Raw genomic sequence first — 27503 nt, 5'->3', positions numbered from 1 at the left:
ATTGGCCCATCTGATCAAGATCCTGTTGTAATCTGAGGTAACCCTCTTCAAGTCCACTACATCTCCAATTTTGGTGTCATCTGCAAACTTACTAACTGTACCTCTTGTGCTCGCATCCAAATCATTTATGTAAATGATGAAAAGTAGTGGACCCAGCACCGATCCTTGTGGCACTCCACTGGTCACAGGCCTCCAGTCTGAAAAACAACCCTCCACCACCACCCTCTGTCTTCTAACTTTGAGCCAGTTCTGTATCCAAATGGCTAGCTCCCCCTGTATTCCATGAAATCTAACCTTGCTAACCAGTCTCCCATGGGGAACCTTGTCAAACGCCATACTGAAGTCCATATAGATCACATCTACTGCTCTATCCTCATCAATCTTCTTTGTTACTTCTTCAAAAACCTCAATCAATTTCGTGAGACATGATTTCCCATGCACAAAGCCATGTTGAGTCAGTACAAATCAGTAACCACTGATTCTTGGAATATTTTTGAATATTTTGGAATATCCCCAATCAGTCCTTGCCTTTCCAAATTCATGTACATCCTGTCCCTCAGGATTCCCTCCAACAACTTGCCCACCACCGAGGTCAGACTCACCGGTCTATTGTTCCCTGGCTTGTCCTTACCACCCTTCTTAAACAGTGGCACCACGTTTGCCAACCTCCAGTCTTCCGGTACCTCACCTGTGACTATTGATGATACAATATCTCAGCAAGAGGGCCAGCAATCACTTCTCTAGCTTCCCACAGAGTTCTCGGGTACACCTGATCAGGTCCTGGAGATTTGTCCACCTATGTGCATTTCAAGACATCCAGCACTGTCTCCTCTGTAACCTGGACATTTTTTAAGATATAACCATCTATTTCCCCACAGTCTATATCTTCCATATCCTTCTCCACAGTAAACACCGATGCAAAATACTCATTTAGTATCTCCCCCATTTTCTGTGGCTCCACACAAAGGCTGCCTTGCTGTTCTTTGAGGGGCCCTATTCTGTCCCTAGTTACCCTTTTGTCCTTAATGTATTTGTAAAAACCCTTTGGATTCTCCTTAATCCTATTTGCCAAAGCTATCTCATGTCCCCTTTTTACCCTCCTGATTTCCTTCTTAATTATAGTCCTACTTCCTTTATACTCTTCTAAGGATTCACTCGATCTATCTTGTCTATACCTGACATATGCTTCCTTCTTTTTCTTCACCAAACCCTCAATTTCTCCAGTCATCCAGCATTCCCTATATCTACCAGCTTTTCCTTTCACCCTCATAGGAATGTACCATCTCTGGACTCTCGTTATCTCATTTCTGAAGGCTTCCCATTTTCTAGCCGTCCCTTTACCTGCGAACATCTGCCCACAATCAGCTTTTGAAAGTTCTTGCCTAATACCGTCAAAATTGGCCTTTCTCCAATTTAGAACTTCAATTTTTAGATCTGGTCTATCCTTTCCCATCGCTATTTTAAATTTAATATTTAAAATTTGGTCACTGGCCCCAAAGTGCTCCCCCACTGACACCTCAGTCACCTGCCCTGCCTTATTTCCCAAGTCTAGGTCAAGTTTTGCACCTTCTCTAGTTGGTATATCCACATACTGAATCAGAAAATTTTCTTGTACACACTTAACAAATTCCTCTCCATCTAAACCTTTAACGCTATGGCAGTCCCAGTCTATGTTGGGAAAGTTAAAATCCCCTACCATAACCACCCTATTATTCTTACTGATAACTGAAATCTCCTTACAAATTTGTTTCTTAATTTCCCTCTGACAATTAGGGAGTCTATAATATAGTCCCAATTAGGTGATCATCCCTCTCTTATTTCTCAGTTCCACTCAAATAGCTTCCCTGGATATATTTCCAGGAATATCCTCCCTAACTACAGCAGTAACCTTATCCTTTATCTAAAACGCCACTCCCCCTCCTCTCTTGCCTCCCTTTCTATCCTTCTTGTAGCATTTGTATTGTGGAACATTAAGCTGCCAGTCCTGCCCATCCCTGAGCCACATTTCTGTAATTGCTATGAAATCCCAGTCCCATGTTCCTAACCATGCCCTGAGTTCATCTGCCTTCCTTGTTAGGCCCTTTGCACTGAAGTAAATGCAGTTTAATTACCGGTCATATCTTGTTCTCTGCTTTATCCTTGCCTGCCCTGACTGTTTGACTCACTTCTGTTCTCAACTGTACCAGTCTCAGATTGATCTCGTTCCTCACTATCTCCTTGGGTCCCACCTCCTCCCACCTTACTCAGAACATGCTGTCCTTGAACTCTCATATTATCTCACTTTTACCTGCAAACAGCCTCCCCGAATCAACTTTCCAGAGTTCCTGTCTAACACTATCAAAATTAACCTTGCCCCAATTTGGAACTCTATCTTGTCTCGTTTTCCATAATGTTCTTAAAACTAATAGAATTGTGGCCACTTGTCCCAAAGTGCTCACCCACCAATACCTCGGTCACTTGCCTGGCCTTATTTCCCAAGAGGAGGTCAAGTTTTGCCCCTTGTCTGATCAGACCACGACATGTCGATTGAGAAAGTTTTCCTGAACACACTTAACAAATTCCTCTCCCAGCAAAGCAGTTAACACTATGACAGTCTCAGTCTCTGTTTGGAAAGTTAAAATCCTCGACTGTTACAGCCTTATTATTCTTATCGCTATCCTTCCTATAGCACCGTACCCTGCAACATTGACCTGTCAGTCCTTAGTCATGTCTCTGTAATAGCTATGATATAGACCATAGAACAGTATAGCACAGTACAGGCCCTTCGACCCTCGATGTTATGCTGACTGTTTATCCTACTCTAAGATCAAACTAACCTACATACCCTTCATTGTACTGTCACCCGAGTGCCTATCCAAGAGTTGTTTAAATGTCCCGAATGTATCTGACTCTACTGCTGGCAGTGCATTCCACTCACCCACTACTCTCTGTGTAAAGAACCTACCTCTGACATCTCCCCTAAACTTTCCTCCAATCACCTTAAAATTATGCCCCCTTGTGATAACCATTTCCATCCTGCGAAAAAGTCTCTGTCTATCCACTATATCTATGCCTGTCATCATCTTGTCCACTAGGAGAAAGTGAGGACTGCAAATGCTGGAGATCAGAGCTGAAAAATGTGTTGCTGGAAAAACGCAGCAGGTTAAGCAGCATCCAAGAAGCAGGAGAATCGATGTTTCGGGCATAAACCCTTCTTCTGAAGAAGAAGGGCTTATGCCCGAAATGTCGATTCTCTTGCTCCTTAGATGCTGCCTGACCTGCTGCACTTTTCCAGCAACACATTTTTCAGCAGCGATCATCTTGTCCACCTCTATCAAGTCACCTCTCATCCATCTTCACTCCAATGAGAAAAGCCCTAGCTCCCTCAATGTTTCTTCATAAGACATTCCTTCCAGTCCAGGCAGCATCATGGTGAATCTCCTCTGCACCCTTTCTAAAGCTTCCGCATCCTTCCCATAATGAGGCAACCAGAACGGAATACAATATTTCAAATGTGGTCTAACCAGGGCTCTATAGAGCTGCAGTATTATCTCACATCTCTTAAAGTCAGTTCCCTTCCTAATGAAAGCCAACACACCATACTTCTTAACAATCCTATCAACTTGACTGGTAACTTTGAGGGACCTATGGATGTGGACACCAAGATCCCTCTGTTCCTCCACACTGCCAAGAATCCTGCCTTTAACCCTGTATTCTGCATTCAAATTCACCTTCCAAAATGAATCACTTCACACTTTTCCAGGTTGAGCTCTATCTGCCACTTCTCAGCCCAGTTCTGTATCCTGTCAATATCCTGTTGCAACCTCCAACAGCCCTCCACACTACCCACAACTCCACCAAGCTTCATGTCATTAGCAAACTTACTAACCCACCCTTCCACTTCCTCATCCAAGTCAATCATAAAAATCACAAAGAGTAGAGGTCCCAGAACAGATCCCTGCAGGAACACCACTGGTCACCGAGCTCCAGGCTGAATACTTCCCATCTACTACCACCCTCTGTCATCTATGGGCCAGCCAATTCAGGATCCAGACTGCCAAATTTTCCTGTATCCTATGCCTCCTTATTTTCTGAATTAGCTTAACATGGGGAACCTAGCCAAATGCCTTGCTAAAATCCATATACACCACATCCACTGCTCTACCTTCATCAATGTGTTTTGTCACATCCTCAAAGAATTCAATAAGGTTGGTGAGGCATGACCTGCTCCTCACAAAGCCATGCTATCTCTAATCAAACTATGCTTTTCCAAATACTCTTAAATCCTGTCTCTCAGAATCCTCTCAAATACCTTTCCCACCATTGATGTAAGACGGACTAGTTTGAAATTCCCAGGATTATCCCTATTCCCTTTCTTAAACAAGGGAGTAACATTTACCATCCTCCAATCATCTGGCACTACTCCAGTGGACAGTGAGGATGCAAAGGCACAGCAATCTCTTCCCTCACTTCCTTTAGAAACCTTGGGTATATCCTGTCTGGCCCAGGGGACCTATCTATCCTCATGTTTTTCAAAATTTCCAGTTCATCCTCCTTCTTAATATCAACCTGTTCGTCCATGTGAGCCTGTTTCATGCTGTCCTCACAAGCAACAAGGTCCCTCTCATGAGTGAATACTGAAACAAAGTATTCATTCAGAACCTCCCCTACCTCCTCTGACTCCAGGCATGAGTTCTTTCCACTATCCCTCATCGGCCTTACCCTCACTCTGGCCATCCTCTGGTTCCTCATGTAAATGGAGAATGCCTCGGGATGTTCCTTAATCCTACCTGCCAAGGCTTTTTCATGCCCCCCTCTAGGTCTCCTAAGTCCATTCTTCAGTTCCTTCCTGGCTACTTTGTAATCCTCTAGAGCCCTGTCTGATCCTTGCTTTCTCAACCTTAAGTAAGCTTGCTTCTTCCTCTTGACTAGATGTTCCACATCTCTTGTCATCCAAGGTTTCCTTCACCTTGCCATCCCTTCCTTGCCTCAGGACAAACCTATCTCACACTCACAGCAAGCGCTTCCTAAACAACCTCCGTATTTCTGTCATCCATTTCCCTGAGAATATCTATTCCCAATTTATGCTCCACAGTTCCTGCCTTACTGTCATTCCTCCGGCCCCAATTATATATTTCCCATACTGACTGCTCCTATCTCTCTCCGTGACTACAGTAAAGGTCGGGGAGTTGTGATCACTATCACTGAAATGCTCTCACACCGAGAGATCTGACACCTGACCTGGTTTGTTGCCAAGCACCAAATCCAAAATGGCCTCCCCTCTAGTCGGCCTATCTACATATTGAGTCAGAAATCCTACCTGGACACACCTGACAAAAATCTGCTCCACCCAAACTGTTTGCACTCAGGAGGTTCCAATCAAATTCGGGCAGTTAAATTCACCCATTACAGCAACCCTGTTACATTTGCACCTTTCCAAAATCTGCCTCCCGAATCTGCTCCTCCATGTCTCTGTTGCTATTGAGGGGTCTATAGAAAACACCCAATAAAGTGACTGCTCCTTTCCTGTTTCTGACTCCCACCCAGACTGACTCTGTCGACAAAGCCTCCTCGGTGACCTCCCTTTCTGCAGCTGTGATACTATCCCTGATCACCAATGCCACTCCCCTACATCCTTTACCTCCCTCTTTATTCTTTTTGAAACATCTAAACCCCAGAGTACCTAACAACCATTCCTGCTCCCCTCCCCCCGTCCCCCAAGTCTCTGCAATGACTACAACATCCAAGTACTGATCCATGCTCTAAGTTTCATCACGCTTATTCCTGACACCTCTTGCGTTAAAATAGACACACTTCAATCCATCACACTGATTGCAATTTTGTCCTCTCCCTATCCTATGTTCCCATCCATGCCCTGAGTTCATCTGCCTTACCTGTCAGGCCTCTTGCATTGAAATAAACGCGGTTTAATTCATCAATCTTCTCTTGTTCCCTGCATGCTCTTATTTGTCTTGTGTATATAACTTGCCCTCTTAACTTCTGTCCCAACCACAACCTTCTCTCTTGTCCCACTACTGCTTCAGGTCCTCTCTACCCCCCCTCCCTGGGTATGGAATACCCTGCCTGCACACTAGCAGACTCGCCAACTTTAAGGGCATTTAAATGGTCATTGGATAAACATATGGATGAAAATGGAATAGTTTAGGTTGGATGGGCTTCAGATTGGATTCACAGGTTGGCACAACATCGAGAGCTGAAGGGCCTGTTACTGCGCTGTAATGTTCTATGTGTTAACACAGTGTGCTGTCTGATGTTACAGCACACTGTCCTGTCACACAGCACCTGTCTGAGAATAGAACACACTGTCCTGTAAATTGAGTCTGACAGTACAAAATGCTGTTTTGTGTCACAGGATACTCTTTATGTCCAATAGTACAACATACTTCCTTGTAACATAGAACACAGCCGATGCAGTTCTGTTTTGGAAGTTTAGTTATTGTAGCAATGTTGAAAACACTGCAGCTAACCTGTTCATAGCATGATCAGAGAAACAGCAATGTGGTAACGAACTTCAGTCATCTTTTCATGGTGATGCTGATGGAGAGATGGCTGTTGGTCTCAGGGCATTGGGGAAACAAACTGGCATTTTTTGTTCATTACTGGCCATGAAACCTGTTGCATCCCCCGGCAGTATAGAGAGTTTCTGTAGGGGCCTTCAACAGGCATGTAACCGTGGATCAGTTTGGTTTGGACTAAACTTTGAGGAGATCAAACAAATACAAAATGCAGCAGAGGAAACACACTGTATTCTGTCACATTTTGCTGTGACATAAAGTACATTTTTAAAAGCCAATTTCTCTGTGAAGATAACACAGATAGACCAATGCTGTAAATAATAGCATATTTGGTCAGATCTCCAAATTCCTCCAGCATCGACCATCTCGTTTGCTCGGCAGTTATGGAATCCAAATGGCCAAAAGGTTAGATTAGCTTACTTACAGTGTGGAAACAGGCCCTTCGGCCCAACAAGTCCACACCGACCCGCCGAAGCGCAACCCACCCATGCCCCTACATTTACCCCTTGCCTAACACTACGGGCAATTTAGCATGGCCAATTCACCTGACTCACACATCTTTGGACTATGGGAGGAAACCCATGCAGACACAGGGAGAATGTGCAAACTCCACACAGTCAGTCACCTGAGGTGGGAATTGAACCCGGGTCTCTGGCACTGTGAGGCAACAGTGCTAACCACTGTGCCACCGTGCTGCCCACTAGTTCCCTGTTTCTCCTTGTGATTGAGAAGGAGAATTTCAATACCTTTAGCAACTATCATTGAAAACTTGACAAATTCTCTTTTCATGATAGAGCACCATGATTATAAAACTCCCATGCCTTGATAAGTGCTTTGTTTAGCATTGTATGTAGATGGGGGTCTGTTAGCGGGATAGCAGGTTTACAGTGCCAAGTGAATTGACTCAATTCCCACACTAGCTCAGCTTAATTTCACAGAATCCCTACAAGCCACTTGACCCAATAAGTCCATACCAACCCTCTGAAGAGTATCTAACCCTAAATCCCCACCCTATCACATTTCCCCTCACTCACCCACCTTACATACACATCCCTGACACTATTATCGTGGCCAATCCACCCTAATCTACACATCATTAGACTGCGGGAGGAAACCCATGCAGATACAAGGAGAATGTGCAAACTCCACACAGATTGTCACTCAAGGGTGGAATTGAACCCAGGTCCCTGGCGCTGCGAGGCAGCAGTGCTAACCACTGAGCCACTGTGAGGATAACAGAGTTTGGCGGATAAAATCAACGGGTCTGGCAGCATTTTGTGAGTTCTGAAAAAGTGTCACTGGACCCAAGACATTGACTTTGCTTTCTCTCCACAGCTGCGGCCAGACCCTCTGAGTTTCTCCGGCAATTTCTGTTTTTGTTTTAGATCCCCAGCATCCACAGTACTTTGTTTATTACAAAGGTCCTGCCTTCTCAACCTTTCGCCTTCCCTGAGGCGTGGTGAACATCTGACGTTCCTCTCGAATGAGAGCGTGGGGCGATGGTGACTCTCCCTCTTGTATGTCTGAAAATGCAACTGTTTCTTGATCTGGAAAGGAAGCTATGTCGCATCTTCCACCATGTCACATACTGGGGAGACAATGAAGCACCATAGAAATGTAGCCACCATGGTATGAAAGCTGAAAGCTGATTTACGCATTGCAAGATCTCAAATGGCAATGTGACTTTGGCCCAGACAGCTTTCCTTCTTTGACCTCAATAAATATCAGCTTCAGGAAGAACGCATCCTGAAACCCATGGGAACTTGCATAACTGCCTGAGAGAGCAGGAAGACCGCTTGGTGGTCATGTCACATCAAAGGTCAACAGCACTGACCCTGCAGTGCCCCGTCAATCAGGTGATAGCCTTGATTTTATAGAGCTTGGGCCCCGGGTGTGGCACACAAACCCAGAGTTGACAGTCCTACCCACTGAGGTAAAAACAATGACTTCAGATGCTGGAAACCAGATTCTGGATCAGTGGTGCTGGAAGAGCACAGCAGTTCAGGCAGCATCCAACAAGCAGCGAAATTGACGTTTTGGGCAAAAGCCCTTCATCAGGAATAAAGGCAGTGACTGGAGGAAGAACACCTCATCTTCCGCCTCGGAACACTTCAACCCCAGGGTATCAATGTGGACTTCAACAGCTTCCTTATTTCCCCTTCCCCCACCTCACCCTAGTTCCAAACTTCCATCTCAGCACTGTCCCCATGACTTGTCTGGACTTGCCCTACCTGCCTGTCTCCTTTTCCACTCCACCCTCTCCTCCCTGACCTATCACCTTCACCCCTCCCCCACTCACCCATTGTACTCTATGCTACTTTGTCCCCACCCTCCTCTAGCTTATCTCTCCACGCTTCAGGCTCACTGCCTTTATTCCTGATGAAGGGCTTTTGCCCGAAACATCGATTTCGCTGCTCTTTGGATGCTGCCTGAACTGCTGTGCTCTTCCAGCACCACTGATCCAGAGTCCTACCCACTAAGCCATGGCCGGTACGCCAATGAAATGGGAAGTAATTCCAATGAAAACATGAACACAGTAGATCAATACTTTTCCAACTCAGCTTGCTACGTTTTGCAGGACGTTGTCGTGGGTGTGGGCTGGTGTTGGGGGTGTTCTCTCTGACGTTGTGAAAGGAATGTTAAATAGACTGGAGATGTTTGGACTGAGCTGCTGGAGGTTGGGAAGGCTGAGAGAAGATTTGAATGAGGCAGATCAGGAGAAGTTGCTTTCTACTTGCAGAAGGATCAGAAGGATTAGTGGGCGGCACGGTGGCACAGTGGTTAGCACTGCTGCCTCACAGCGCCTGAGACCCGGGTTCAATTCCCGACTCAGGCGACTGACTGTGTGGAGTTTGCACGTTCTCCCCGTGTCTACATGGGTTTCCTCTGGGTGCTCCGGTTTCCTCCCACAGTCACAAAGATGTGTGAATCAGGTGAATTGGTCATGCTAAATTGCCCGTAGTGTTAGGTAAGGGGTTAATGTAGGGATATGGGTGGGTTGCGCTTCGGTGGGTCGGTGTGGACTTGTTGGGCTGAAGGGCCTGTTTCCACACTGTAAGTAATCTAATCTAATCTAATGCCCTGAGGGTACACATTGAAGGCGATTGGTGAAAGAACCAACAGCTAGATGGCCAGAAATCTTCTTACACAGTAAAGTCTCACCATCTGGATTGTGCTGTGTGAGAGTGACCGGTGGTGTCCCTCAGTACTGGGATTTTAACCCAACTAAGAATCCTCTTGCAAGGATGCCTGCCTTGAAGAAGTCTTCCTCCTCTCTATTCCTGATGAAGAGCTTTTGCCCGAAACGTCGATTTTCCTGCACCTCGGATGCTGCCTGACCTGCTGTGCTTTTCCAGCACCACTCTAATCTAGACCCCACTTTTGTTTGTCATTTGTATCAATGATTGATATGAGAATATAGAAAGTATGGTTTGTAAATTTGCAGATGGCGCCAAAATTGGTGGCTTGGGAGACAATGAAGAAGGTTAGCTGCAATTACAAAGAGATCGGTTGGGTCAATGGGAAAATGGAGTTTAATTTGGATAAATGTGAGGTATTGCATTTTAGTCAAACAAACAAGGAACAGCTGAAAATGTGTCGCTGGTTAAAGCACAGCAGGTTAGGCAGCATCCAAGGAATAGGAAATTCGACGTTTCGGGCATAAGCAGGGCTATCCTAACCCTTGGATGCTGCCTAACCTGCTGTGCTTTAACCAGCGACACATTTTCAGCTGTGATCTCCAGCATCGGCATACCTCATTTTTTACCTGAAGTTTTTAAACAAGGAACAGAACTTATACGATTAAAAGTAGGGCCTTGGCTAGTTTTGTTGAACAGACAGTCATAATTCTTTGAAGTTTGTATCACATGTAGTTAGGTTGGTTAAGAAAGTAATTAACACATTTGCCTTAATTGCTCAGATCTCAGAGTATCGGAATTGAAACGTTTAGTTGAGGTTGTACAGGATGTTGGTGAGATGTGGAATGCCTTGTGCAGTTCTGTTCATCCTGTTATAGGAGGCTGGAGAGGGTTCAAAAGAGACTTACCTGGGTGTTGCTGGGAATGGAGCTATATAGGCTGGAACGTTTTTTATTGGAACATAGGAGAGGTGACCTTATAGAGGTTAAAACATCATGAGAGGTATTGATAAGGTGAATGGCAGGGATCTTTTCCCTAGGGTGGGGGATTTTAAGAGGAGGGGCCATATTTTTAAGGTGAGAGGAGAAAGATTTAAAAAGACATGGCTACAGATTTTTTCGCACAGGGTGGTTCATGTGTGTGGAATGAACTTCCAGAGGAAGTGGTAGATGTGAGTACAACACTGAAAAGACATTTGGATAAGTACATGAATAAGGAATGTTTGGAGGGAAATGGGCCAAGGGTAGGCAGCTGAGGCGAGTTTAGTTTGGGATTATGGTTGGCAGGGACTGGTTAGACCGAAGGGTCTGTTGCCAAGTTGTCTGACTCTATGACCCTATGACCCTGGTGGGGACAGTTACAATCGGGAGCGATTGTGAAGGGACAGGATTGGAACTAGAAGAATGTTAAGGCTAACTGGGTAGCAGGAAGGTGAGTGGCGCTGAACATCACCAGCTGGCTCAGCCCAGACACAATGGACAGAACGGCCTCAATCTCTGCTGTAACTGTTGTGTAATTGTAACCTAATCCTGGTCTGCAGTTTACAGCAGCTAATTTTAAGGTGTTGGTCAGTCAGTACACAGGGGGCACTGCATTGTCAGAGGGTCAGTGCTGAGGGAGCGCCGCACTGTCAGAGGGTCAGTGCTGAGGGAGTGCCGCACTGTTAGAGGGTCAGTGCAGAGGGAGCACCGCACTGTCAGAGGGTCAGTGCTGAGGGAGTGCCACACTGTCAGAGGGTCAGTGCAGAGGGAGCACCGCACTGTCAGAGGGTCAGTAAAGAGGGAGCACTGCACTGTCAGAGGGTCAGTGCAGATGGAGGGCTGCACTGTCAGAGGGTCACTGCTGAGGGAGCACCGCAGTGTTGGAGGGTCGGTGCTGAGGGAGTGCCATACTGTCGGAGGGTCAGCGCTGAGGGAGTGCTGCACAGTCGGAGGGTCAGTGTTAAGGGAGCACTGCACTTTTAGAGGGTTTTTACTGAAAGAGCACCATACTTCCAGAAGGCCAGCACTAAGGAAGTCCTACATTGTCAGAGTGTCAGTGCTGAGAATGTGCCACACTCAGAGGGTCAGTGCTGAGGGAGTGCCTCACTGTCAGACGGTCAGCGCTGAGGGAGTGCCACACAGACAGAGGATCACTGCTGTACAGTCGGAGGGTCAGTACTGAGGGGGTGCTGCACTGTCGGGAGGGTCAGCTTGAGGTGACATTGCACTGTTGGCGGGTCAGTGTTAAGGGAGCCCTGCACTTTTCGAGGGTTATTACTGAAAGAGCACCATAGTGTCAGAAGGCCAGTGCTAAGGAAGTCCTACATTGTCGGTCAGCACGGAGGCAGTGCCACACTGTCAGAGGGTCAGCACTGAGAGTGCGCAGCACTGTCGGAGGGTCAGTGCTGAGGCAGTGTTGCAGTGTTGAAGGGTCAGTACTGGGGGAGCACTGCACTGTCGGGAGGGTCAGTACTGACGTGATACTGCATTATTAGAGGGTCAGTGCTGAGGTGATACTGCACTGTTGGAGGGTCAGCGCAAAGGAGGTACTGCACTGTTGGAGGGTCAGTGCTGAGGGTGCGCCACACTGTCAGAGGGTCAGTGCTGAGGGAGTGCTTTGTTGCCAGAAGGCCAGTACCAAGGGAATACCATAATGTTCTAGAGTCAGTGCTGCAGAAGCACCACACTGTCAGAGGATCAGTGCTGAGGGAGAGGGTACTGTTGGAGACTTAGAGCTGAGGGAGTGCTGCAGTGTTGTAAGATCAGTGCTAAGGGAGTGCTGCGCTGTCAGACGGTCAGTAGTGAGGGAGTGCTGTGCAGCTGGAGGGTCAGTGCTGAGGGAGAGCAGCACTGTCAGGGGGTTATTACCCAGGGTATCAAGATAGGGTCGATTTCTCCTCAGTTGGCCTGGGTCAACATTTTTCCTTCAATATCTTTCTCTGGTGAATATCATGCAGTCCATTTAGAATGCTGTGAAAGGTCCTACAGCATTTGTCTTTGCATTTTTGTTGTGATCAGACAAGGTTGCCATAGAGAGAGACTGCTTCCCCCCCTCCCCCCTCACTGGGCATGCTCCGACAGAGGGACAGCCTTTGGCTGACTGTGAGGAGCAGAGCTCAGTATTTCAACTCCTCCGGCCTGTTCTGGAATTTAATAAGGTCAATTCACTGCTGTGGGGGGGTGAGGGGGGTGGGGTGGGGGGTGGTAGGGGAGGAGTTTGTGTTTGGGTTTGACTGGCTTTAAAGGGGTATGTGGGTTCAGGAGATGGTGGCACCAGGGTTTTAAGCACTGTCTGGGCTCTTGGGGCATTATAGCTCAGATGCCCCCTCATCACAGACACTGAATTTAATCCTAAGGGCTCCCAAAACTGAATTTCACTAAAGGCTAACACAAGAATTTAAGCCACTCACGAGGGAAATCTGAACGTCTCTTTGAAGATTTTTGATTTTTCTCCAATCAAAGACTGGGCACTGAGGGTGGCAGTACACAGGGAGCCAGGGTGGATTTATGCCCGAAAATGATGAGATATGGGGCAAAATGTGGGTGAATGCGTGAGTCGAGTAACAGGATCTCACTGATTGGCCAGCGAGTTTTCACACCTTCTTTATTCTCTTCTCCAGTCTCCGTGGAATACCCTTCCACAACTCACACCAACTGATTTTAATGTAAATGTGTCACGCTGTAATTACACCCTCCGCCACTGGTGCGGAGGGGGGCAGTGTGGGGCAGCACCCTATCGTTTCCTCGGTGATTCCACTCTCCTGAATCCCTCTGCTAATGTCAATCTTGTAATGTCGTGTGGAAGTATTTTTTTCAATGTTATTGCTAATTTTAATTGAAGTCCTATCTGTGACCTGCCGGAAGAGAAGTGCTACGATAGCTCGTGATTTCAAATAAATCAATTGGACTATAACCTGGCGACCTCTGACCTTGTCCACTCCAGTCTAACTCTGGCCCCTCCACATCATGGCTTTCAAACTGTGTCCATTTACAAGGGGGAACAGTTTCTCCCTGTTCGCTCTGTCTGGATCCCTCACTGTTCTGAAAATCTACGCAAACCCCAACTTGTCCAATCCATTCTGAAGTTTCTCATTCTTAGAGCCGTTCTTGTAAATTGTGTCTGCATTCTCTCCAAGGTGTTCACATCCTTCCTAAAGTGTGGAGCTCTGGAACTGTACAGAGCACTCCCCCGCAGAGGTCTCATCAGTGATCTGTAAAGATTCAGCATTTCTCCGGCACTCCCTGCTCCCGCACAGTTTTGAGGAATCCACGCTCTTTCCTTTTCACCCTTGTCCCTAAGTGGACTGACAATGAGTCAGTTGGATCTCACTGGCTGTGTTATCCTGACCCACCCACTCCCCCACTGAATATACAACCCCCTCAATGTATAAACATCCCCCAGCATAGAATCCCACAATCAAGGGAAACCCATTCAAACCATCGTGTCTTCTGATGGTTCTCCTACGATGCCAGACATGGACCTCCCCTCCTCCACCCTCTCCCCACATTCCTCTTTGTCGGAAATTTAGGATGTGAAGAAACATTGGCAGGTAGTGAGTGAGGTCACTCGGGAGCTGGGCGCACTCTGACTCCCTGAGGAATGATATTTTAATTTACGTTTATGTTGTTGTTCGGGAAATTTCCGACTTGGTTACCGGGAGTGGTGGGGGGGGGGCACTGACCTCTCTGCTGAGGGAAGTCGGTCTTTCCCCACGCCATTTCCTTCGCTTCCCCTGTTCCAAGGGGATCAAACTCAGCCTGTCGCATTTTTTCTCCATTTCTCAGGCCAATGTGACCGTTGATTTCCTCTGTTGGTTCTCTCATGTAACTGTGTCCTTGCGATGGATCCCTTCAGGCCCGGGGGACTTACCTACTGTGATGTTTTTGAAACCCCCTCCTGCCTAATACAGCATACCTTCGAGTACCAACAAACCCCTCTCTGAACGTCCCATCATTCATGTCTTACTCCTTGGGGACCTCACCCACTTTTTCTGGCTCCACACATAAATTCCGTCCTTTGTCCTTTAGTGGATCTACCCTTTCCCTAGTTACTCCATCGCTCCTAATAGATGGATTAAAAGCCTTAAGCTTTACCATGATGCTGCTTGCCAAGGATATTTCATGGCCCCGTCAACCTCTCCGAATTTCTTTTTTTAAGTTCTGTGTCCTGGGAGGGTTTGATGGGGTCAGTGTAGAGGGAGCTTTACTCTGTATCTAACCCTCTGTCCTGGCAGTGTTTGATGGGGTCAGTGTAGAGGGAGCTTTACTCTGTATCTAACCCTCTGTCCTGGCAGTGTTTGATGGGAGACAGTGTAGAGGGAGCTTTACTCTGTATCCAACCCCGTGCTGTCCCTGTCCTGGAAGTGTTCGATGGAGGACAGTGGGGAAGGACTTATTCCCGTGATTTCAAAAACCTACTGAGTTTGTGCATTGTCTGATGTGGGGGGTGGTTTGCGATAGGGAGCCTGGTCTCAGTTCAAGCTCAGTCACTCTGTGGGGGCAAGGTGCCAGTGCAGCGGTGGGGTTTGGAGGGGGTTCTTGAGGGAGGGATGGGAGCTGGGGAGTTTTGTGACTGTGGGAGGGCGGGTTGGAGGACAAAACCAAGTTTTGAGTTGTTCTTTCTATAGCTCCTGCATTTGTCTCTTTACAGCGTGTCACATGCACCCTTATCCTGTCTGTGTTCACTGCAGTACTGGGATCCTTGCAGTTCGGATATAACATCGGGGTTATCAACGCACCCCAGAAGGTAAGAGCACCAGCGAGGGAGAGGCCAAGTGTGAGGGAAGAAGGGCACAGACAAACAGAGAGCGCGCGCGAGAGAGAGAGAGAGATGGGGGTAAGAAAGGAGGGAGAGAAAGCAGCTAGAGAGAGAGAGAGAGAGAAGAGTGAAGGGAGCGCGGGGAGAGTGAATTAAGAGAGAAACAGTGGGAGAGAGATGGTTGGGAGAAAGGTAGGGAGAGTTGGGAGTTAGAGGCTGTTGGAGAGAGACAGCGAGGAGAGAGGCAGCAGGCAGAGAGAAATGGGAGGAAAGAGAGACAAGGAGAGAGAGAGAGAGAGCGATGGGGTAAAGAGAGAGGGAAAAAGCAATGGGGGGGCAAGGTAGAGAGTTCAAGGGAGGTGAGAAGAGAGGATGAGAGAGAGGAGAAAAAAAAGATGCGAGAGAGAGGTTGGGGAGTGAAGGGGGAGTCAGCGAGTGAGACGTGGAGGAGAGAGGGAAGGAAGAGCTGGAGAGAGAGTGAGTGAGATTGGGACTGGGAACAAAATGGCTGAAAGAGAAATGGGGGAAGACAGATTGTCAGGCGAAAGCAGGGAACGGGGAGAGTTGGGAATGGGCAGAGAGCGGGACAGTGTGTGGAAAAGAGATGGAAAGGGTGGAGAGAGCAGAGAAAGAAAGAGAAAGCGAAGGTGATGAAAGATAGAAAGGCAGTGAGAGCAAGCAACAAGAGGGGAGAGAAGAAAAAAAACAGAGGGGAGAGAGAGAGAAACGATAAGGACGAGGGGGAGGCACAATGTGTGTCAGTGAAACAAAGGGGGGAGAACTAAAATGGGCGAGAAACAGCGAGACTGGAGCAGCAGACAGAGCGAGATCGAGGGATGGAAGCAGGGAGCAAGAGATTCCAAACAGACAGGTGGGAAGACAGGAGCGGGGAGAGATCATGAAGGATCGAGGGAGTGAGCAAGGCAAAAAGAACAGCAAAAGTAGTGAGAAGAGAGAGCAAAAAACGTCAAAACGAAGAGGGAGCATGGGACAAAGGAGCCACCCCCCGCGGGGTTGATTGGCATTAAATCCACAAGCATTCCACTCCCTCCACCACTGACACTCAGTAGCAGCAGTGTGTACCGTCTACAACACGCACTGCAGTAAGTCACCAAAGATCCTCAGACAGCACCTTCCAAAGCCAGAATTACTACCAGCTAGAGCAGCAGGTAGATGGGAACATCACCTCATGTAAGATCCCTTGGCAGCCACTCAGCATCCCTGACGTGGATATATATCACTGTTCGTTCACTGTCACTGGATCAAAACCCTGGAATTCCCTCCCTGAGGGCATTGTGTGTGTCTACTGATAGCACACAGACCACAACAAACGTCTCCAGGCAAGAAATACTGGCCTAACGGACAATGCCCACATCCCATTGATGAGTAACAAAATGCACACATGCTCACAGAGACATCGAAACACACTGACTGCGAAAGTCTGGCACATGCACACGCTGTGAAAAGCGCATCCACTCTGCAGCACAGACACAGACAAACACGCACCCTGACGCACAGTCAGACGTCACACCACACCAGGCTACAGTCCAACAGGTTTACTTGAAGTCACAAGCTTTGGGGGCATTCGCCTGATGAAGGGGCAGCACTCTGAAAGCTTGTGATTTCAAATAAACCTATTGGATTATAACTTGGTGTCATGTGACTTCTGACCTTGTCCACCACAGTTCAACACCGGCCCCACCTCCACATCAATCTGAAACACAGAGACAAAGACGCTCTGAAACACACATACAGGCAGCCAGACCCACACTCTGATTCACACAGCTCCACACACTCTGAAACATACACACAAATATATATGTCGATATGTACACACACAGAGAAACACACAGATTCACTCAAACATGTACACAAACACAAAAACACACAGGCATCACACGCATGGAAGTATACATACTCATGTAGACAGAGATACACACACACAGACAGAAACACACATGGAGACGCAGACATGAGCACATACAGACACAGACACATGCGCGCACACACGCACACACAGAAAAACACACATGGAGATGCAGACATGAGCACATACAGACACAGACACACGCACGCACACACGCACACACAGAGAAACACACATGGAGATGCAGACATGAGCACATACAGACACAGACACGTGCACACACACGCACACACACAGAGAAACACACATGGAGATGCTGACATGAGCGCGCACACAGAAACATACATGGAGACACAGAATGAGCGCGCACACACACACACTCACACACTCACACAGAAACGCACACATAGAAACACACACAGAAACATACATGGAGACCCAGAATGAGCACACACACACACACACTCACACAGAAACGCACACATAGAAACACACACACAGAAACATACATGGAGACACAGAATAAGCACACGCGCGCACACACACACACACAGACACACAGAAAATACGCATGGAGACACAGAATGAGCACACACACACACACACACACACAGCTGATATAACTAAAACACACACATAAGGGAGTAACTTTAACTCTGTGGGATGACGTCACCATTGGTTATAGCTGTAAATTGGAAAGGAGTTATTAGAAACAAACACCTTGCCTAATTTCTCCTCAACCAGGCCTAACTTTGGAGGATCTGATCACAAGAGGGCTGACGAGACGTGGACCGTCTCAGAGTGTGTGGGGACAGAGAGAGGGGGGGTGGGGTGGAGGCTGGCAGACAGCTGCTGGCGTCTCTGACAGCACAGGCCCCTCAGAAGGCAGCGTTCCTCCCAGCCTCCTGACTAAAAATAAACAGCGGCGGGAATCAAATGTCCCACAGCCTTGTGATGGAGAGGGATAAAGCTGCTGAAGAATTTCCCCAGCGCTCACATGCACCAGGCAGGGGACGGAGAGGGAGTCAGAAAGCTGGCCAAGGATTCCTTCAGCTTTTGACTGAAGGGTTCCCGGTTCAAAACCCCAGTCCACAGGCTTCAACACCGGAGGTCAAGCAGGCCGGGTGGAGGGAGGGGGTGCTGTGACAGTTCAAGGAGCAGACAGTGAGCACTGACCTTGGCAGCAAGGTCCCTGTAACCTTGACAGAGATTCTCATACAAGGCTGACACTCCCAGTTCGAGTACTGAGGGAGTGCAGCCCTGTCAGAGTTGCGTTGGGCTCTCAGCCGGAACATTAAACCGTGGAAGTGCTTCCAGGCCGAGAAAGATCCCACAGCCACTGCAATACAAACAGGAAGGTGCAGGGGTAGTGGTCCTGTCACTGGATCTCACAGATAGCAGCCCTACAGTGCCCATGTGGCTTCTCCGAAGAGCATCCCACCCAGATTCCTCCTCCCTACCCCCTATAGCCACCCATTTCCTGTGGCTAACCCACCCCCATCAGCCTGTGGGAGGAAAATGGAGCACTCAGAGGGGACCCGGGCAGACAGTGGTCCGAGGGCAGAATCGGGCCCTGGTCCCTGGCACTGTGAAGCAGTGTTGCTAACCACTGTACCACACTCAGGCTTGCTGTCTGTGGGAATCTTACTGTGCACCAATAGGTACAGCCACCCCAACCGAACAGTGACCACCCGCCTTAATACGGTCCTTTGCAGGCGAGAAGCTTTGGGATGATGTGTGCCAGCATTTAGGTGCTACGGGAATGCAGATTTCTTTCTTTAAAAGCCGGGGTGGGGTTGTGGGAGGGGTTGTTGCCTCCATTGGGATGTGAGGAGCTGAGGGTGAGTGCAGCTCCAATAACCCTCAAAACAGCCCCCGGCCTGACTGGCACCACATCCGCAAACATTTGCCCCCTCCACTGCTGGCGTTCAGTAGCAGCGGTGTGTACCATCGACAAGGCGCCCTGCAGAAACTCACCAAAAATCCTCTGACAGCACTCTTCAAACCGACAACCATTTCCAACTTGAAAGACAAGGGCAGCAGACACATGGGAAAAGCAAGTTCCCCTCCAAGCCATTCCCCAGCCTGACTTGGGGAATGTATCGCCCGTTCCCTCGGTGTCGCTGGGTCACAACCCTGGAGCTCCCTCCTAAAGCCATTCAGGGTCAAGCTGGACTGCAGCGGTACAAGAAGACAGCTCAGCATCACCTTCAGGGGCAATTAGGGACGGGTAATGAAGTCTGGGCAAGCCAGCGATGTCCACCTCCAATCGGAGGGGCTGAAGGTGCCCACCTCTCCCCCAGGCTGTTGAGGAGAGGGAGATGGGCTGGTGGCACCATGGAGGTGGGGGGAGTGTAATCGTGAGCTGGGCATGTGCCCTTCCCCATTGTGGGCTGGGCGTGACAGTGGGACATAGAGACACAAACTGAAAAATTCATCGTTATCTCTGTTCCTTGCTCATTTGTGCCTGTTTTGGCCACAGATCATCGAACAGAGCTACAATGAGACATGGATGCGGAGACAGACGGGAGGAGAACAGCCACAGCCCATTGACCAGGCCACCCTCACCACTCTCTGGTCCCTGTCCGTGGCCATATTCTCCATTGGAGGGATGGTCTCCTCTTTCCTGTTGGGGACCCTGGCCGAGTGGCTGGGCAGGTAAGGCTGAGGGAGCGGGCTAGGAACGCGTGGGATTTGGGAGAAGAGAGGGATTTCTGGTCTTGGATTGGCTGCCACAGGAATATCATCTGTGACAGAACGAGTTCAATCCCCCCATCATCCTCAATGTGACCAGGGATCAGGTGTTTAAGTTGGCCTCAGGATCTCTGGACTGGAGCAAGGAAGGGTGCAGTTCATTCAGAGGGGGTGTGTGGCCGAAATTTCCCCAGTGAGGCCGAGAGGATCCCAGAAGGATGGGGCCTCTTCCTTTCACAAGATCACTCTGACCAGGTGAAGAATCCACTCCAACCAATGCGATTATTAAAATGTCAAATGGATCCCGTCTCACAGGATACCTCTCCGCTTTGATGCCTCTATCCGTGATAAAGAGAGACTCACAAAAGCGGGCACCAAAAATTGTCACATTGAAGGAAAATCCATAGCCTTAGTTGAAGGCCTCACCGCACACCTACCACACACTCACCAACAAACGAAGACAACTCTGTAAACACTCAATCCCAAACTCAGGGAGGTGTGTAAACACTCAATCCCAAACTCAGGGAGCACTGTGTAAACACTCAATCCCAAACTCAGAGAGCTCTCTGAAAACACTCATTCCCAAACTCAGGAAGCTCTGTGTAAACACTCAATCCCAAACACAGGGAGCTCTGTAAACACTCAATCCCAAACTAAGGGAGCTCTATGAATGCACTCAATACCAAAATCAGGGAGCTGTGTAAACATTCATTCCCAAACTCAGGGAACTCAGGAAACACTCAATCCCAAACTCAGGGAGCACTGTGTAAACACACAATCCCAAACTCAGGGAGTTCTGTGTAAACACTCAATCCTAAACTCAGACAGCTCTGTAAACACTCATTCCCAAACTCAGGAAGCTATGTGTAAACACTCAATCCCAAACTCAGGGACCTCTGTAAACAATCATTCCCAAACTCTATAAACTCTGTGTAAACACTCAATCCCAAACTGAGGGAGCTCTGTTTAAACACTCAATCCTAAACACAGGTTGCTCTGTAAACATTCATTCCCAGATGCAGGAAGCTCTGTGTAAACACTCAATCCCAAACTCAGGGAGCTCTGTAAACAATCATTCCCAAACTCTATAAGCTCTATGTAAACACTCAATCCCAAACTCAGGGAGATCTGTGTAAACACTCAATCCCAAAGTCAGGGAGCTCTGTAAACATTCATTCCCAAATGCAGGAAGCTATGTGTAAACACTCAATCCCAAACTCAGGGAGCTCTGTAAACAATCATTCCCAAACTCTATAAGCTCTGCGTAAACACTCAATCCCAAACTAAGGGAGCACTGTTAACACTCAATCCCGAACTCCTGGAGCTCTGTGTAAACACTCAATCCCACACTCAGGGAGCTGTGTAAACACTCAATCCCAAACTCAGAGAGTTCTGTGTAAACAGTCATTCCCAAACTCAGGAAGCTCTGTGTAAACACTCATGGAACATAGAACATAGAAAAATACAGCGCAGTACAGGCCCTTCGGCCCTCGATGTTGCGCCGACCGAAGCCTACCTAACCTACACTAGCCCAATAACCTCCATATGCTTATCCAATGCCTGCTTAAATGACCATAAAGAGGGAGAGTCCACCACTGCTCCTGGCAGGGCATTCCATGAACTCACAACCCGCTGAGTAAAGAATCTACCCCTAACATCTGTCCTATACCTACCACCCCTTAACTTAAAGCTGTGTCCCCTAGTAACAGCTGACTCCATTAGCGGAAAAAGGTTCTCACTGTCAACCCGATCTAAACCCCTAATCATCTTGTACACCTCTATCAAATCTCCCCTAAACCTTCTTTTCTCCAATGAGAACAGCCCCAAGTGCCTCAGCCTTTCCTCATACGATCTTCCTACCATGCCAGGCAACATCCTGGTAAACCTCCTCTGCACTCGTTCCAATGCCTCCACATCCTTCCTATAGTATGGCGACCAAAACTGCACACAATACTCCAGATCAGGCCGCACCAGAGTCTTATACAACTGCAACATGATTTCAGGACTCCGGAACTCAATTCCTCTACCAATACTCAGTCCCAAATTCAGGGAGCTCTGTGAAAACACTCAATCCCAATCTAAGGGAGCTGTGAAAACATTCAATCCCAAACTCAAGGAGCTCTGTTCAAACACTCAATCCCAAACTCAAGGAGCTCTGTTCAAACACTCAATCCCAAACTCAGGGAGCTGTGTAAACACTCAATCCCAAACTGAGGGAGCTCTGTTCAAACACTCAATCCCAAACTCAAGGAGCTCTGTTCAAACACTCAATCCCAAACTCAGGGAGCTGTGTAAACACTCAATCCTAAACTCAGGAAGCTCTGTGTAAACACTCAATCCCAAATTCAGGAAGCTCTGTGTTAACACTCATTCCCAAACACAGGGAGCTGCGTTTAAACACTCAATCCCAAACTCAGGGAGCTATGTTAACATTCATTCCCAAACTCTGGGAGCTCTGTGAAAACCCTCAATACCAAACTCAGGGAGCTCTGTGTAAACACTCAATCCCAAACTCAGGGAGCGCTGTGTAAACACTCAATCCCAAACTCAGGGAGCGCTGTGTAAACACTCAATCCCAAACACAGGGAGCTGCGTTTAAACACTCAATCCCAAACTCAGGGAGCTATGTTAACATTCATTCCCAAACTCTGGGAGCTCTGTGAAAACCCTCAATACCAAACTCAGGGAGCTCTGTAAACACTCAATCCCAATCTCAGGCAGCTGTGTAAACACTCAATTCCAAACTCAGGAAGCTCTGTGTAAACACTCAATTCCAAACTCAGAGAGCTCTGTGTAAATACTCAATCCCAAACTCAGGAAGCTCTGTGTAAACACTCATTCCCAAACTCAGGGAGCTGTGTTAACACTCATTGCCAAACTCAGGGAGGTGTGTAAACACTCAATCCCAAACTCAGGAAGCTCTGTGTAAACACTCATTCCCAAACTCAGGGAGCTGTGTTAACACTCATTGCCAAACTCAGGGAGGTGTGTAAACACTCAATCCCAAACTCAGGAAGCTCTGTGTAAACACTCATTCCCAAACTCAGGGAGCTGTGTTAACACTCAGTCCCAAACTCAGGGAGATCTGTAAACACTCATTCCCAAACTCAGGAAGCTCTGTGTAAACACTCAATCCCGAACTCAGGGAGCTCTGTGTAAACACTCAATCCTAAACTAAGGAAGCTCTGTGTAAACACTGAATCCCAAACTGAGGGACCTCTGTAAACACTCAATCCCAAACTCAGGAAGCTCTGTGTAAACACTCAATCTCAAACTCGGGGACCTCTGGAAACACTCGAGCGCAAACTGAGGGAGCTCTGTGTAAAGACGCAATCCCAAACTGAGGGATCTCTGTAAACACTCAATCCCAAACCCAGGGAGCACTGTGTAAATAGTCAATCACAAATTCAAGGAGCGCAGTGTAAACAGGCAATCCCAAACCAAGAGAGCTCTGTGTTAACACTCAATCCCAAATTCAGAGAGTTCTGTAAACACTCATTCACAAACTCAGGCAGCTATGTGTAAGCACTCAATCCCAATCTCAGGGAGCTCTGTAAACAATTATTCCCAAACTCAATAAGCTCTATGCAAACACTCAATCTCAAACTCAGGGACCTCTGGAAACACTCAGTCACAAACTGAGGGAGCTCTCTGTACAGACGCAATCCCAAACTGAGGGATCTCTGTGAACACTCAATCCCAAACTCAGGGAGCTCTGTGTAAACACTCAGTCCCAAACTCAGGGACCTGTGTAAACAATCAATCCCAAACTGAGGGAGCTCAGTGAACACTCAATCCCAAACTCAGGGAGCTGTGTAAACAATCAATCCCAAACTCAGGGAGCTCTGTGAAAACACTCAATGCCAAACTGAGGGAGCTCTGTAAACACTCATTCCCAAATTCAGGAAGCTCTGTGTAAACAGTCAGTCCCAACCTCAGGTAGCTCTGTGTAAACACTCTATCCAAAGTGAGGGATCTCTGTAAACACTCAGTCCCAAACTCAGACAGCTCTGTGTAAACAGTCATTCGCAAATTCAGGGAGCGCTGTGTAAACACTCAACCCTAAACTGCGGGAGCTCTGTAAACACTCAATCCCAAACTCAGGGAACTGTGAAAATACTAAAACACAAACTAAGGGAGCTCTGTGAATACACTCAATCCCAAACTCAGGGAGCTCTGTGAAAACACTCAATCCCAAACTCAGGGAACTGTGAAAATACTAAAACACAAACTAAGGGAGCTCTGTGAATACACTCAATCCCAAACTCAGGGAGCTCTGTGAAAACACTCAATCCCAAACTCAGGGAACTGTGAAAATACTAAAACACAAACTAAGGGAGCTCTGTGAATACACTCAATCCCAAACTCAGGGAGCTCTGTGAATACACTCAATCACAAACTCAGCGAGCTCTGTGAATACACTCAATCACAAACTCAGGGAGCTCTGTGTAAACCCTCAATCCCAAACTGAGCGACCTCTGCATAAACACTGAGTCCCGAACTCAGGGAGCTCCGTGTAAACACTCAATCCCAAACTGAGGGAGCTCTATAAACACTCAATCCCAACCTCAGGAGCTGTGTAAACACTAAATCCCAAACTAAGGGAGCTCTGTGAATACACTCAATCACAAACTCAGGGAGCTCTGTAAACACTCAATCGCAAACTGAGGGAGCTCTGTGTAAACACTCAATCCTAAACTAAGGAAGCTCTGTGTAAACACTCAATCTCAAACTCAGAGAGTTCTGTGTCAACAGTCAATCCCAAACTCAGAGAGCTCTGTAAACACTCATTGCCAAACACAAGAAGCTATGTGTAAGCACTCAATCCCAAACTCATGGGCCTGTGTAAACAATCATTCCAAAAACCAATAAGCTCTGTGCAAACACTCAATCTCAAACTAGGGGACGTCTGGTAACACTCAATCGCAAACTGAGAGAACTCTGTGTGAACACACAGTCCCAAACTCAGGGAGCTCTGTGTAAACAGTCATTTGCAAATTCAGGGAGCGCTGTGTAAACACGCAATCCCAAACTGAGGAACCTCTGCGTAAACACTCAGTCCCGAACTCAGGGAGATACGTGTAAACACTCAATCCCAACCTCAGGGAGATACGTGAACCCTCAATTCCAAACTCAGGATGATCTGAGAATACACTCAATCCCAAATTCACGGATATCTGTGTAAACACTCAATCCCACACTCAGGGAGCTGTGTAAACACTCAATCACAAATTCACGGAGCTATGTGTAAACATTCAATCCTAAACTCAGGAAGCTCTGTGCAAACACTCAAACTCAAACTCGGGGACCTCTGGAAACACTCAATCCCAAACTGAGGGAGCTCTGTGTAAAGACGCAATCCCAAACTGAGGAATCTCTGTGAACACTCATTGCCAAACTCAGGGAGATCTGTAAACACTCATTCCAAAACTCAGGGAGCTCTGTGTAAACACTCAATCCCAAACTGAGGGAGCTCTGTAACCACTCAATCCCAAACTCAGGGAGCTCTGTGTAAACACTCAATCCCAAACTCAGGGTGCTATGTAAACCATCATTCCCAAACTCGGGGAGATCTGTAAACACTCAATCCCAAACTCAGGTAGCTCTGTGTAAACAGTCATTCCCAAACTCTGGGAGCTCTGTGTAACCACTCAATACCAAACTCAGGGAGATCTGTGTAAACACTCATTCCCAAACTCAGGGAGCTATGTAAACACTCATTCCCAAACTCAGGGAGATCTGTAAACACTCATTCCAAAACTCAGGGGGTGCCGTGTTAACACTCAATCCCGAACTCAAGTGGGTCTGTGAAAACACTCAGTCCCAAACTATGGGAGCTCTGTGAATACACTCAATCCCAAACTCAGGAAGCTCTGTGTAAACACTCAATCCTAAACTCAGGAAGCTCTGTGCAAACACTCAATCTCAAACTCGGGGACCTCTGGAAACACTCGATCACAAACTGAGGGAGCTCTGTGTAAACACTCAATCCCAAACTGAGGGATCTCTGTAAACACTCAATCCCAAACTCAGGGAGCTATGTGAAAGCACTCAATCCCAAACTCAGGGAGCTCTCTAAACAATTATTCCCAAACTGAGGAAGGTCTGTGCAAACACTCAATCTCAAACTCGGGGATCTCTGTGAACACTCATTCCCAAACTGAGAGAGCTCTGTGTAAACACTCAATCCCAAACTCAGGGAGTAAAAAATGAGGTCTGCAGATGCTGGAGATCACAGCTGCAAATGTGTTGCTGGTCAAAGCACAGCAGGCCAGGCAGCATCTGCAGAAGGGCTTATGCTCGAAACGTCGAATTCTCTATTCCTGAGATGCTGCCTGGCCTGCTGTGCTTTGACCAGCAACACATTTGCAGCCCAAACTCAGGGAGCTGTGCAAACACTCAATCCCAAACTAAGGGAGCTCTGTGAATACACACAATCCCAAACTCAGGGAGGTCTGTAAACACTCATTCCCAAACTCAGGAAGCTCTGTGTAAACTGTCAGTCCCAAACTCAGAGAGCTCTGTGTAAACACTCAATCCCAACCTCAGGTAGCTCAGTGTAAACACTCAATACCAAACTCAGGGAGCTGTGTAAACACTCAATCCCAAACTCAAGGAGCTCTGTTCAAACACTCAATCCTAAACTCAGGAAGCTCTGTGCAAACACTCAATCCCAAATTCAGGAAGCTCTGTGTAAACACTCATTCCCAAACTCAGGGAGCTCTGTGTAAACACTCAATCCCAACCTCAGGTAGCTCAGTGTAAACACTCTATCCAAACTGAGGGATCTCTGTAAACAGTCCGAAACTCAGGGAGATCTGAGTAAACAGTCATTCGCAAATTCAGGGAGCGCTGTGTAAACACTCAATCCCAAACTGCGGGAGCTCTGTAAACACTCAATCCCAAACTCAGGGAGCTCTGTGAATACACTCAATCTCAAACTCAGGGAGCTCTGTGAATACACTCAATCTCAAACTCAGGGAGCTGTGTAAACACTCATCCCAAACTCAGGGAGGTATGTGAACCCTCAATCCCAAACTCAGGGAGCTCTGTGTAAACACTCAATCCCAAACTGAGGAAGCTTTGTAAACACTCAATCCCAAACTCAGGGAGCTCTGTGTAAACACTCAATCCCAAACTGAGGAAGCTTTGTAAACACTCAATCCCAAACTCAGGGAGCTCTGTGTAAACACTCAATCCCAAATCAGGGACGTATGTGAACCCTCAATCCCAAACTCAGGGAGATCTGTATAAACACTCAATCCCAAACTAAGGGAGGTATGTGAACCCTCAATCCCAAACTCAGGGAGCAGTGTAAACACTCAGTCCCAAACTAAGGGAGCTCTGTAAACAATCAATCCCAAACCCAGGAAGCTCAGTGTAAACACTCAATCCCAAACTAAGGAAGCTCTGTGTAAACACTTAGTCCCAAACTCAGAGAGCTCTGTGTAAACACTCAACCCCAACCTCAGGTAGCTCTGTGTAAACACTCTATCCAAAGTGAGGGATCTCTGTAAACACTCAATCCCAAACTCAGACAGCTCTGTGTAA

At 47.5% G+C, this 27503-nt stretch overlaps 1 protein-coding gene across 1 annotated transcript in view; it reads left to right on the top strand.

Moving 5' to 3' along the window:
• LOC132835334 (solute carrier family 2, facilitated glucose transporter member 4-like) overlaps positions 1 to 27503 on the top strand; it is a 67931-nt gene that overhangs the window by 4516 nt on the left and 35912 nt on the right. Inside the window, exons 2-3 of the mRNA XM_060854777.1 lie at positions 15284 to 15379; positions 19741 to 19916. Coding sequence (XP_060710760.1) covers positions 15284 to 15379; positions 19741 to 19916 — 272 coding nt within the window. The remainder of the gene's footprint in view (positions 1 to 15283; positions 15380 to 19740; positions 19917 to 27503) is intronic.

Source organism: Hemiscyllium ocellatum, chromosome 44 (genome assembly GCF_020745735.1).
Source record: "Hemiscyllium ocellatum isolate sHemOce1 chromosome 44, sHemOce1.pat.X.cur, whole genome shotgun sequence".
Lineage (NCBI taxonomy): Eukaryota > Metazoa > Chordata > Chondrichthyes > Orectolobiformes > Hemiscylliidae > Hemiscyllium > Hemiscyllium ocellatum.
This window is presented reverse-complemented; position numbering and strand designations above follow the sequence as displayed.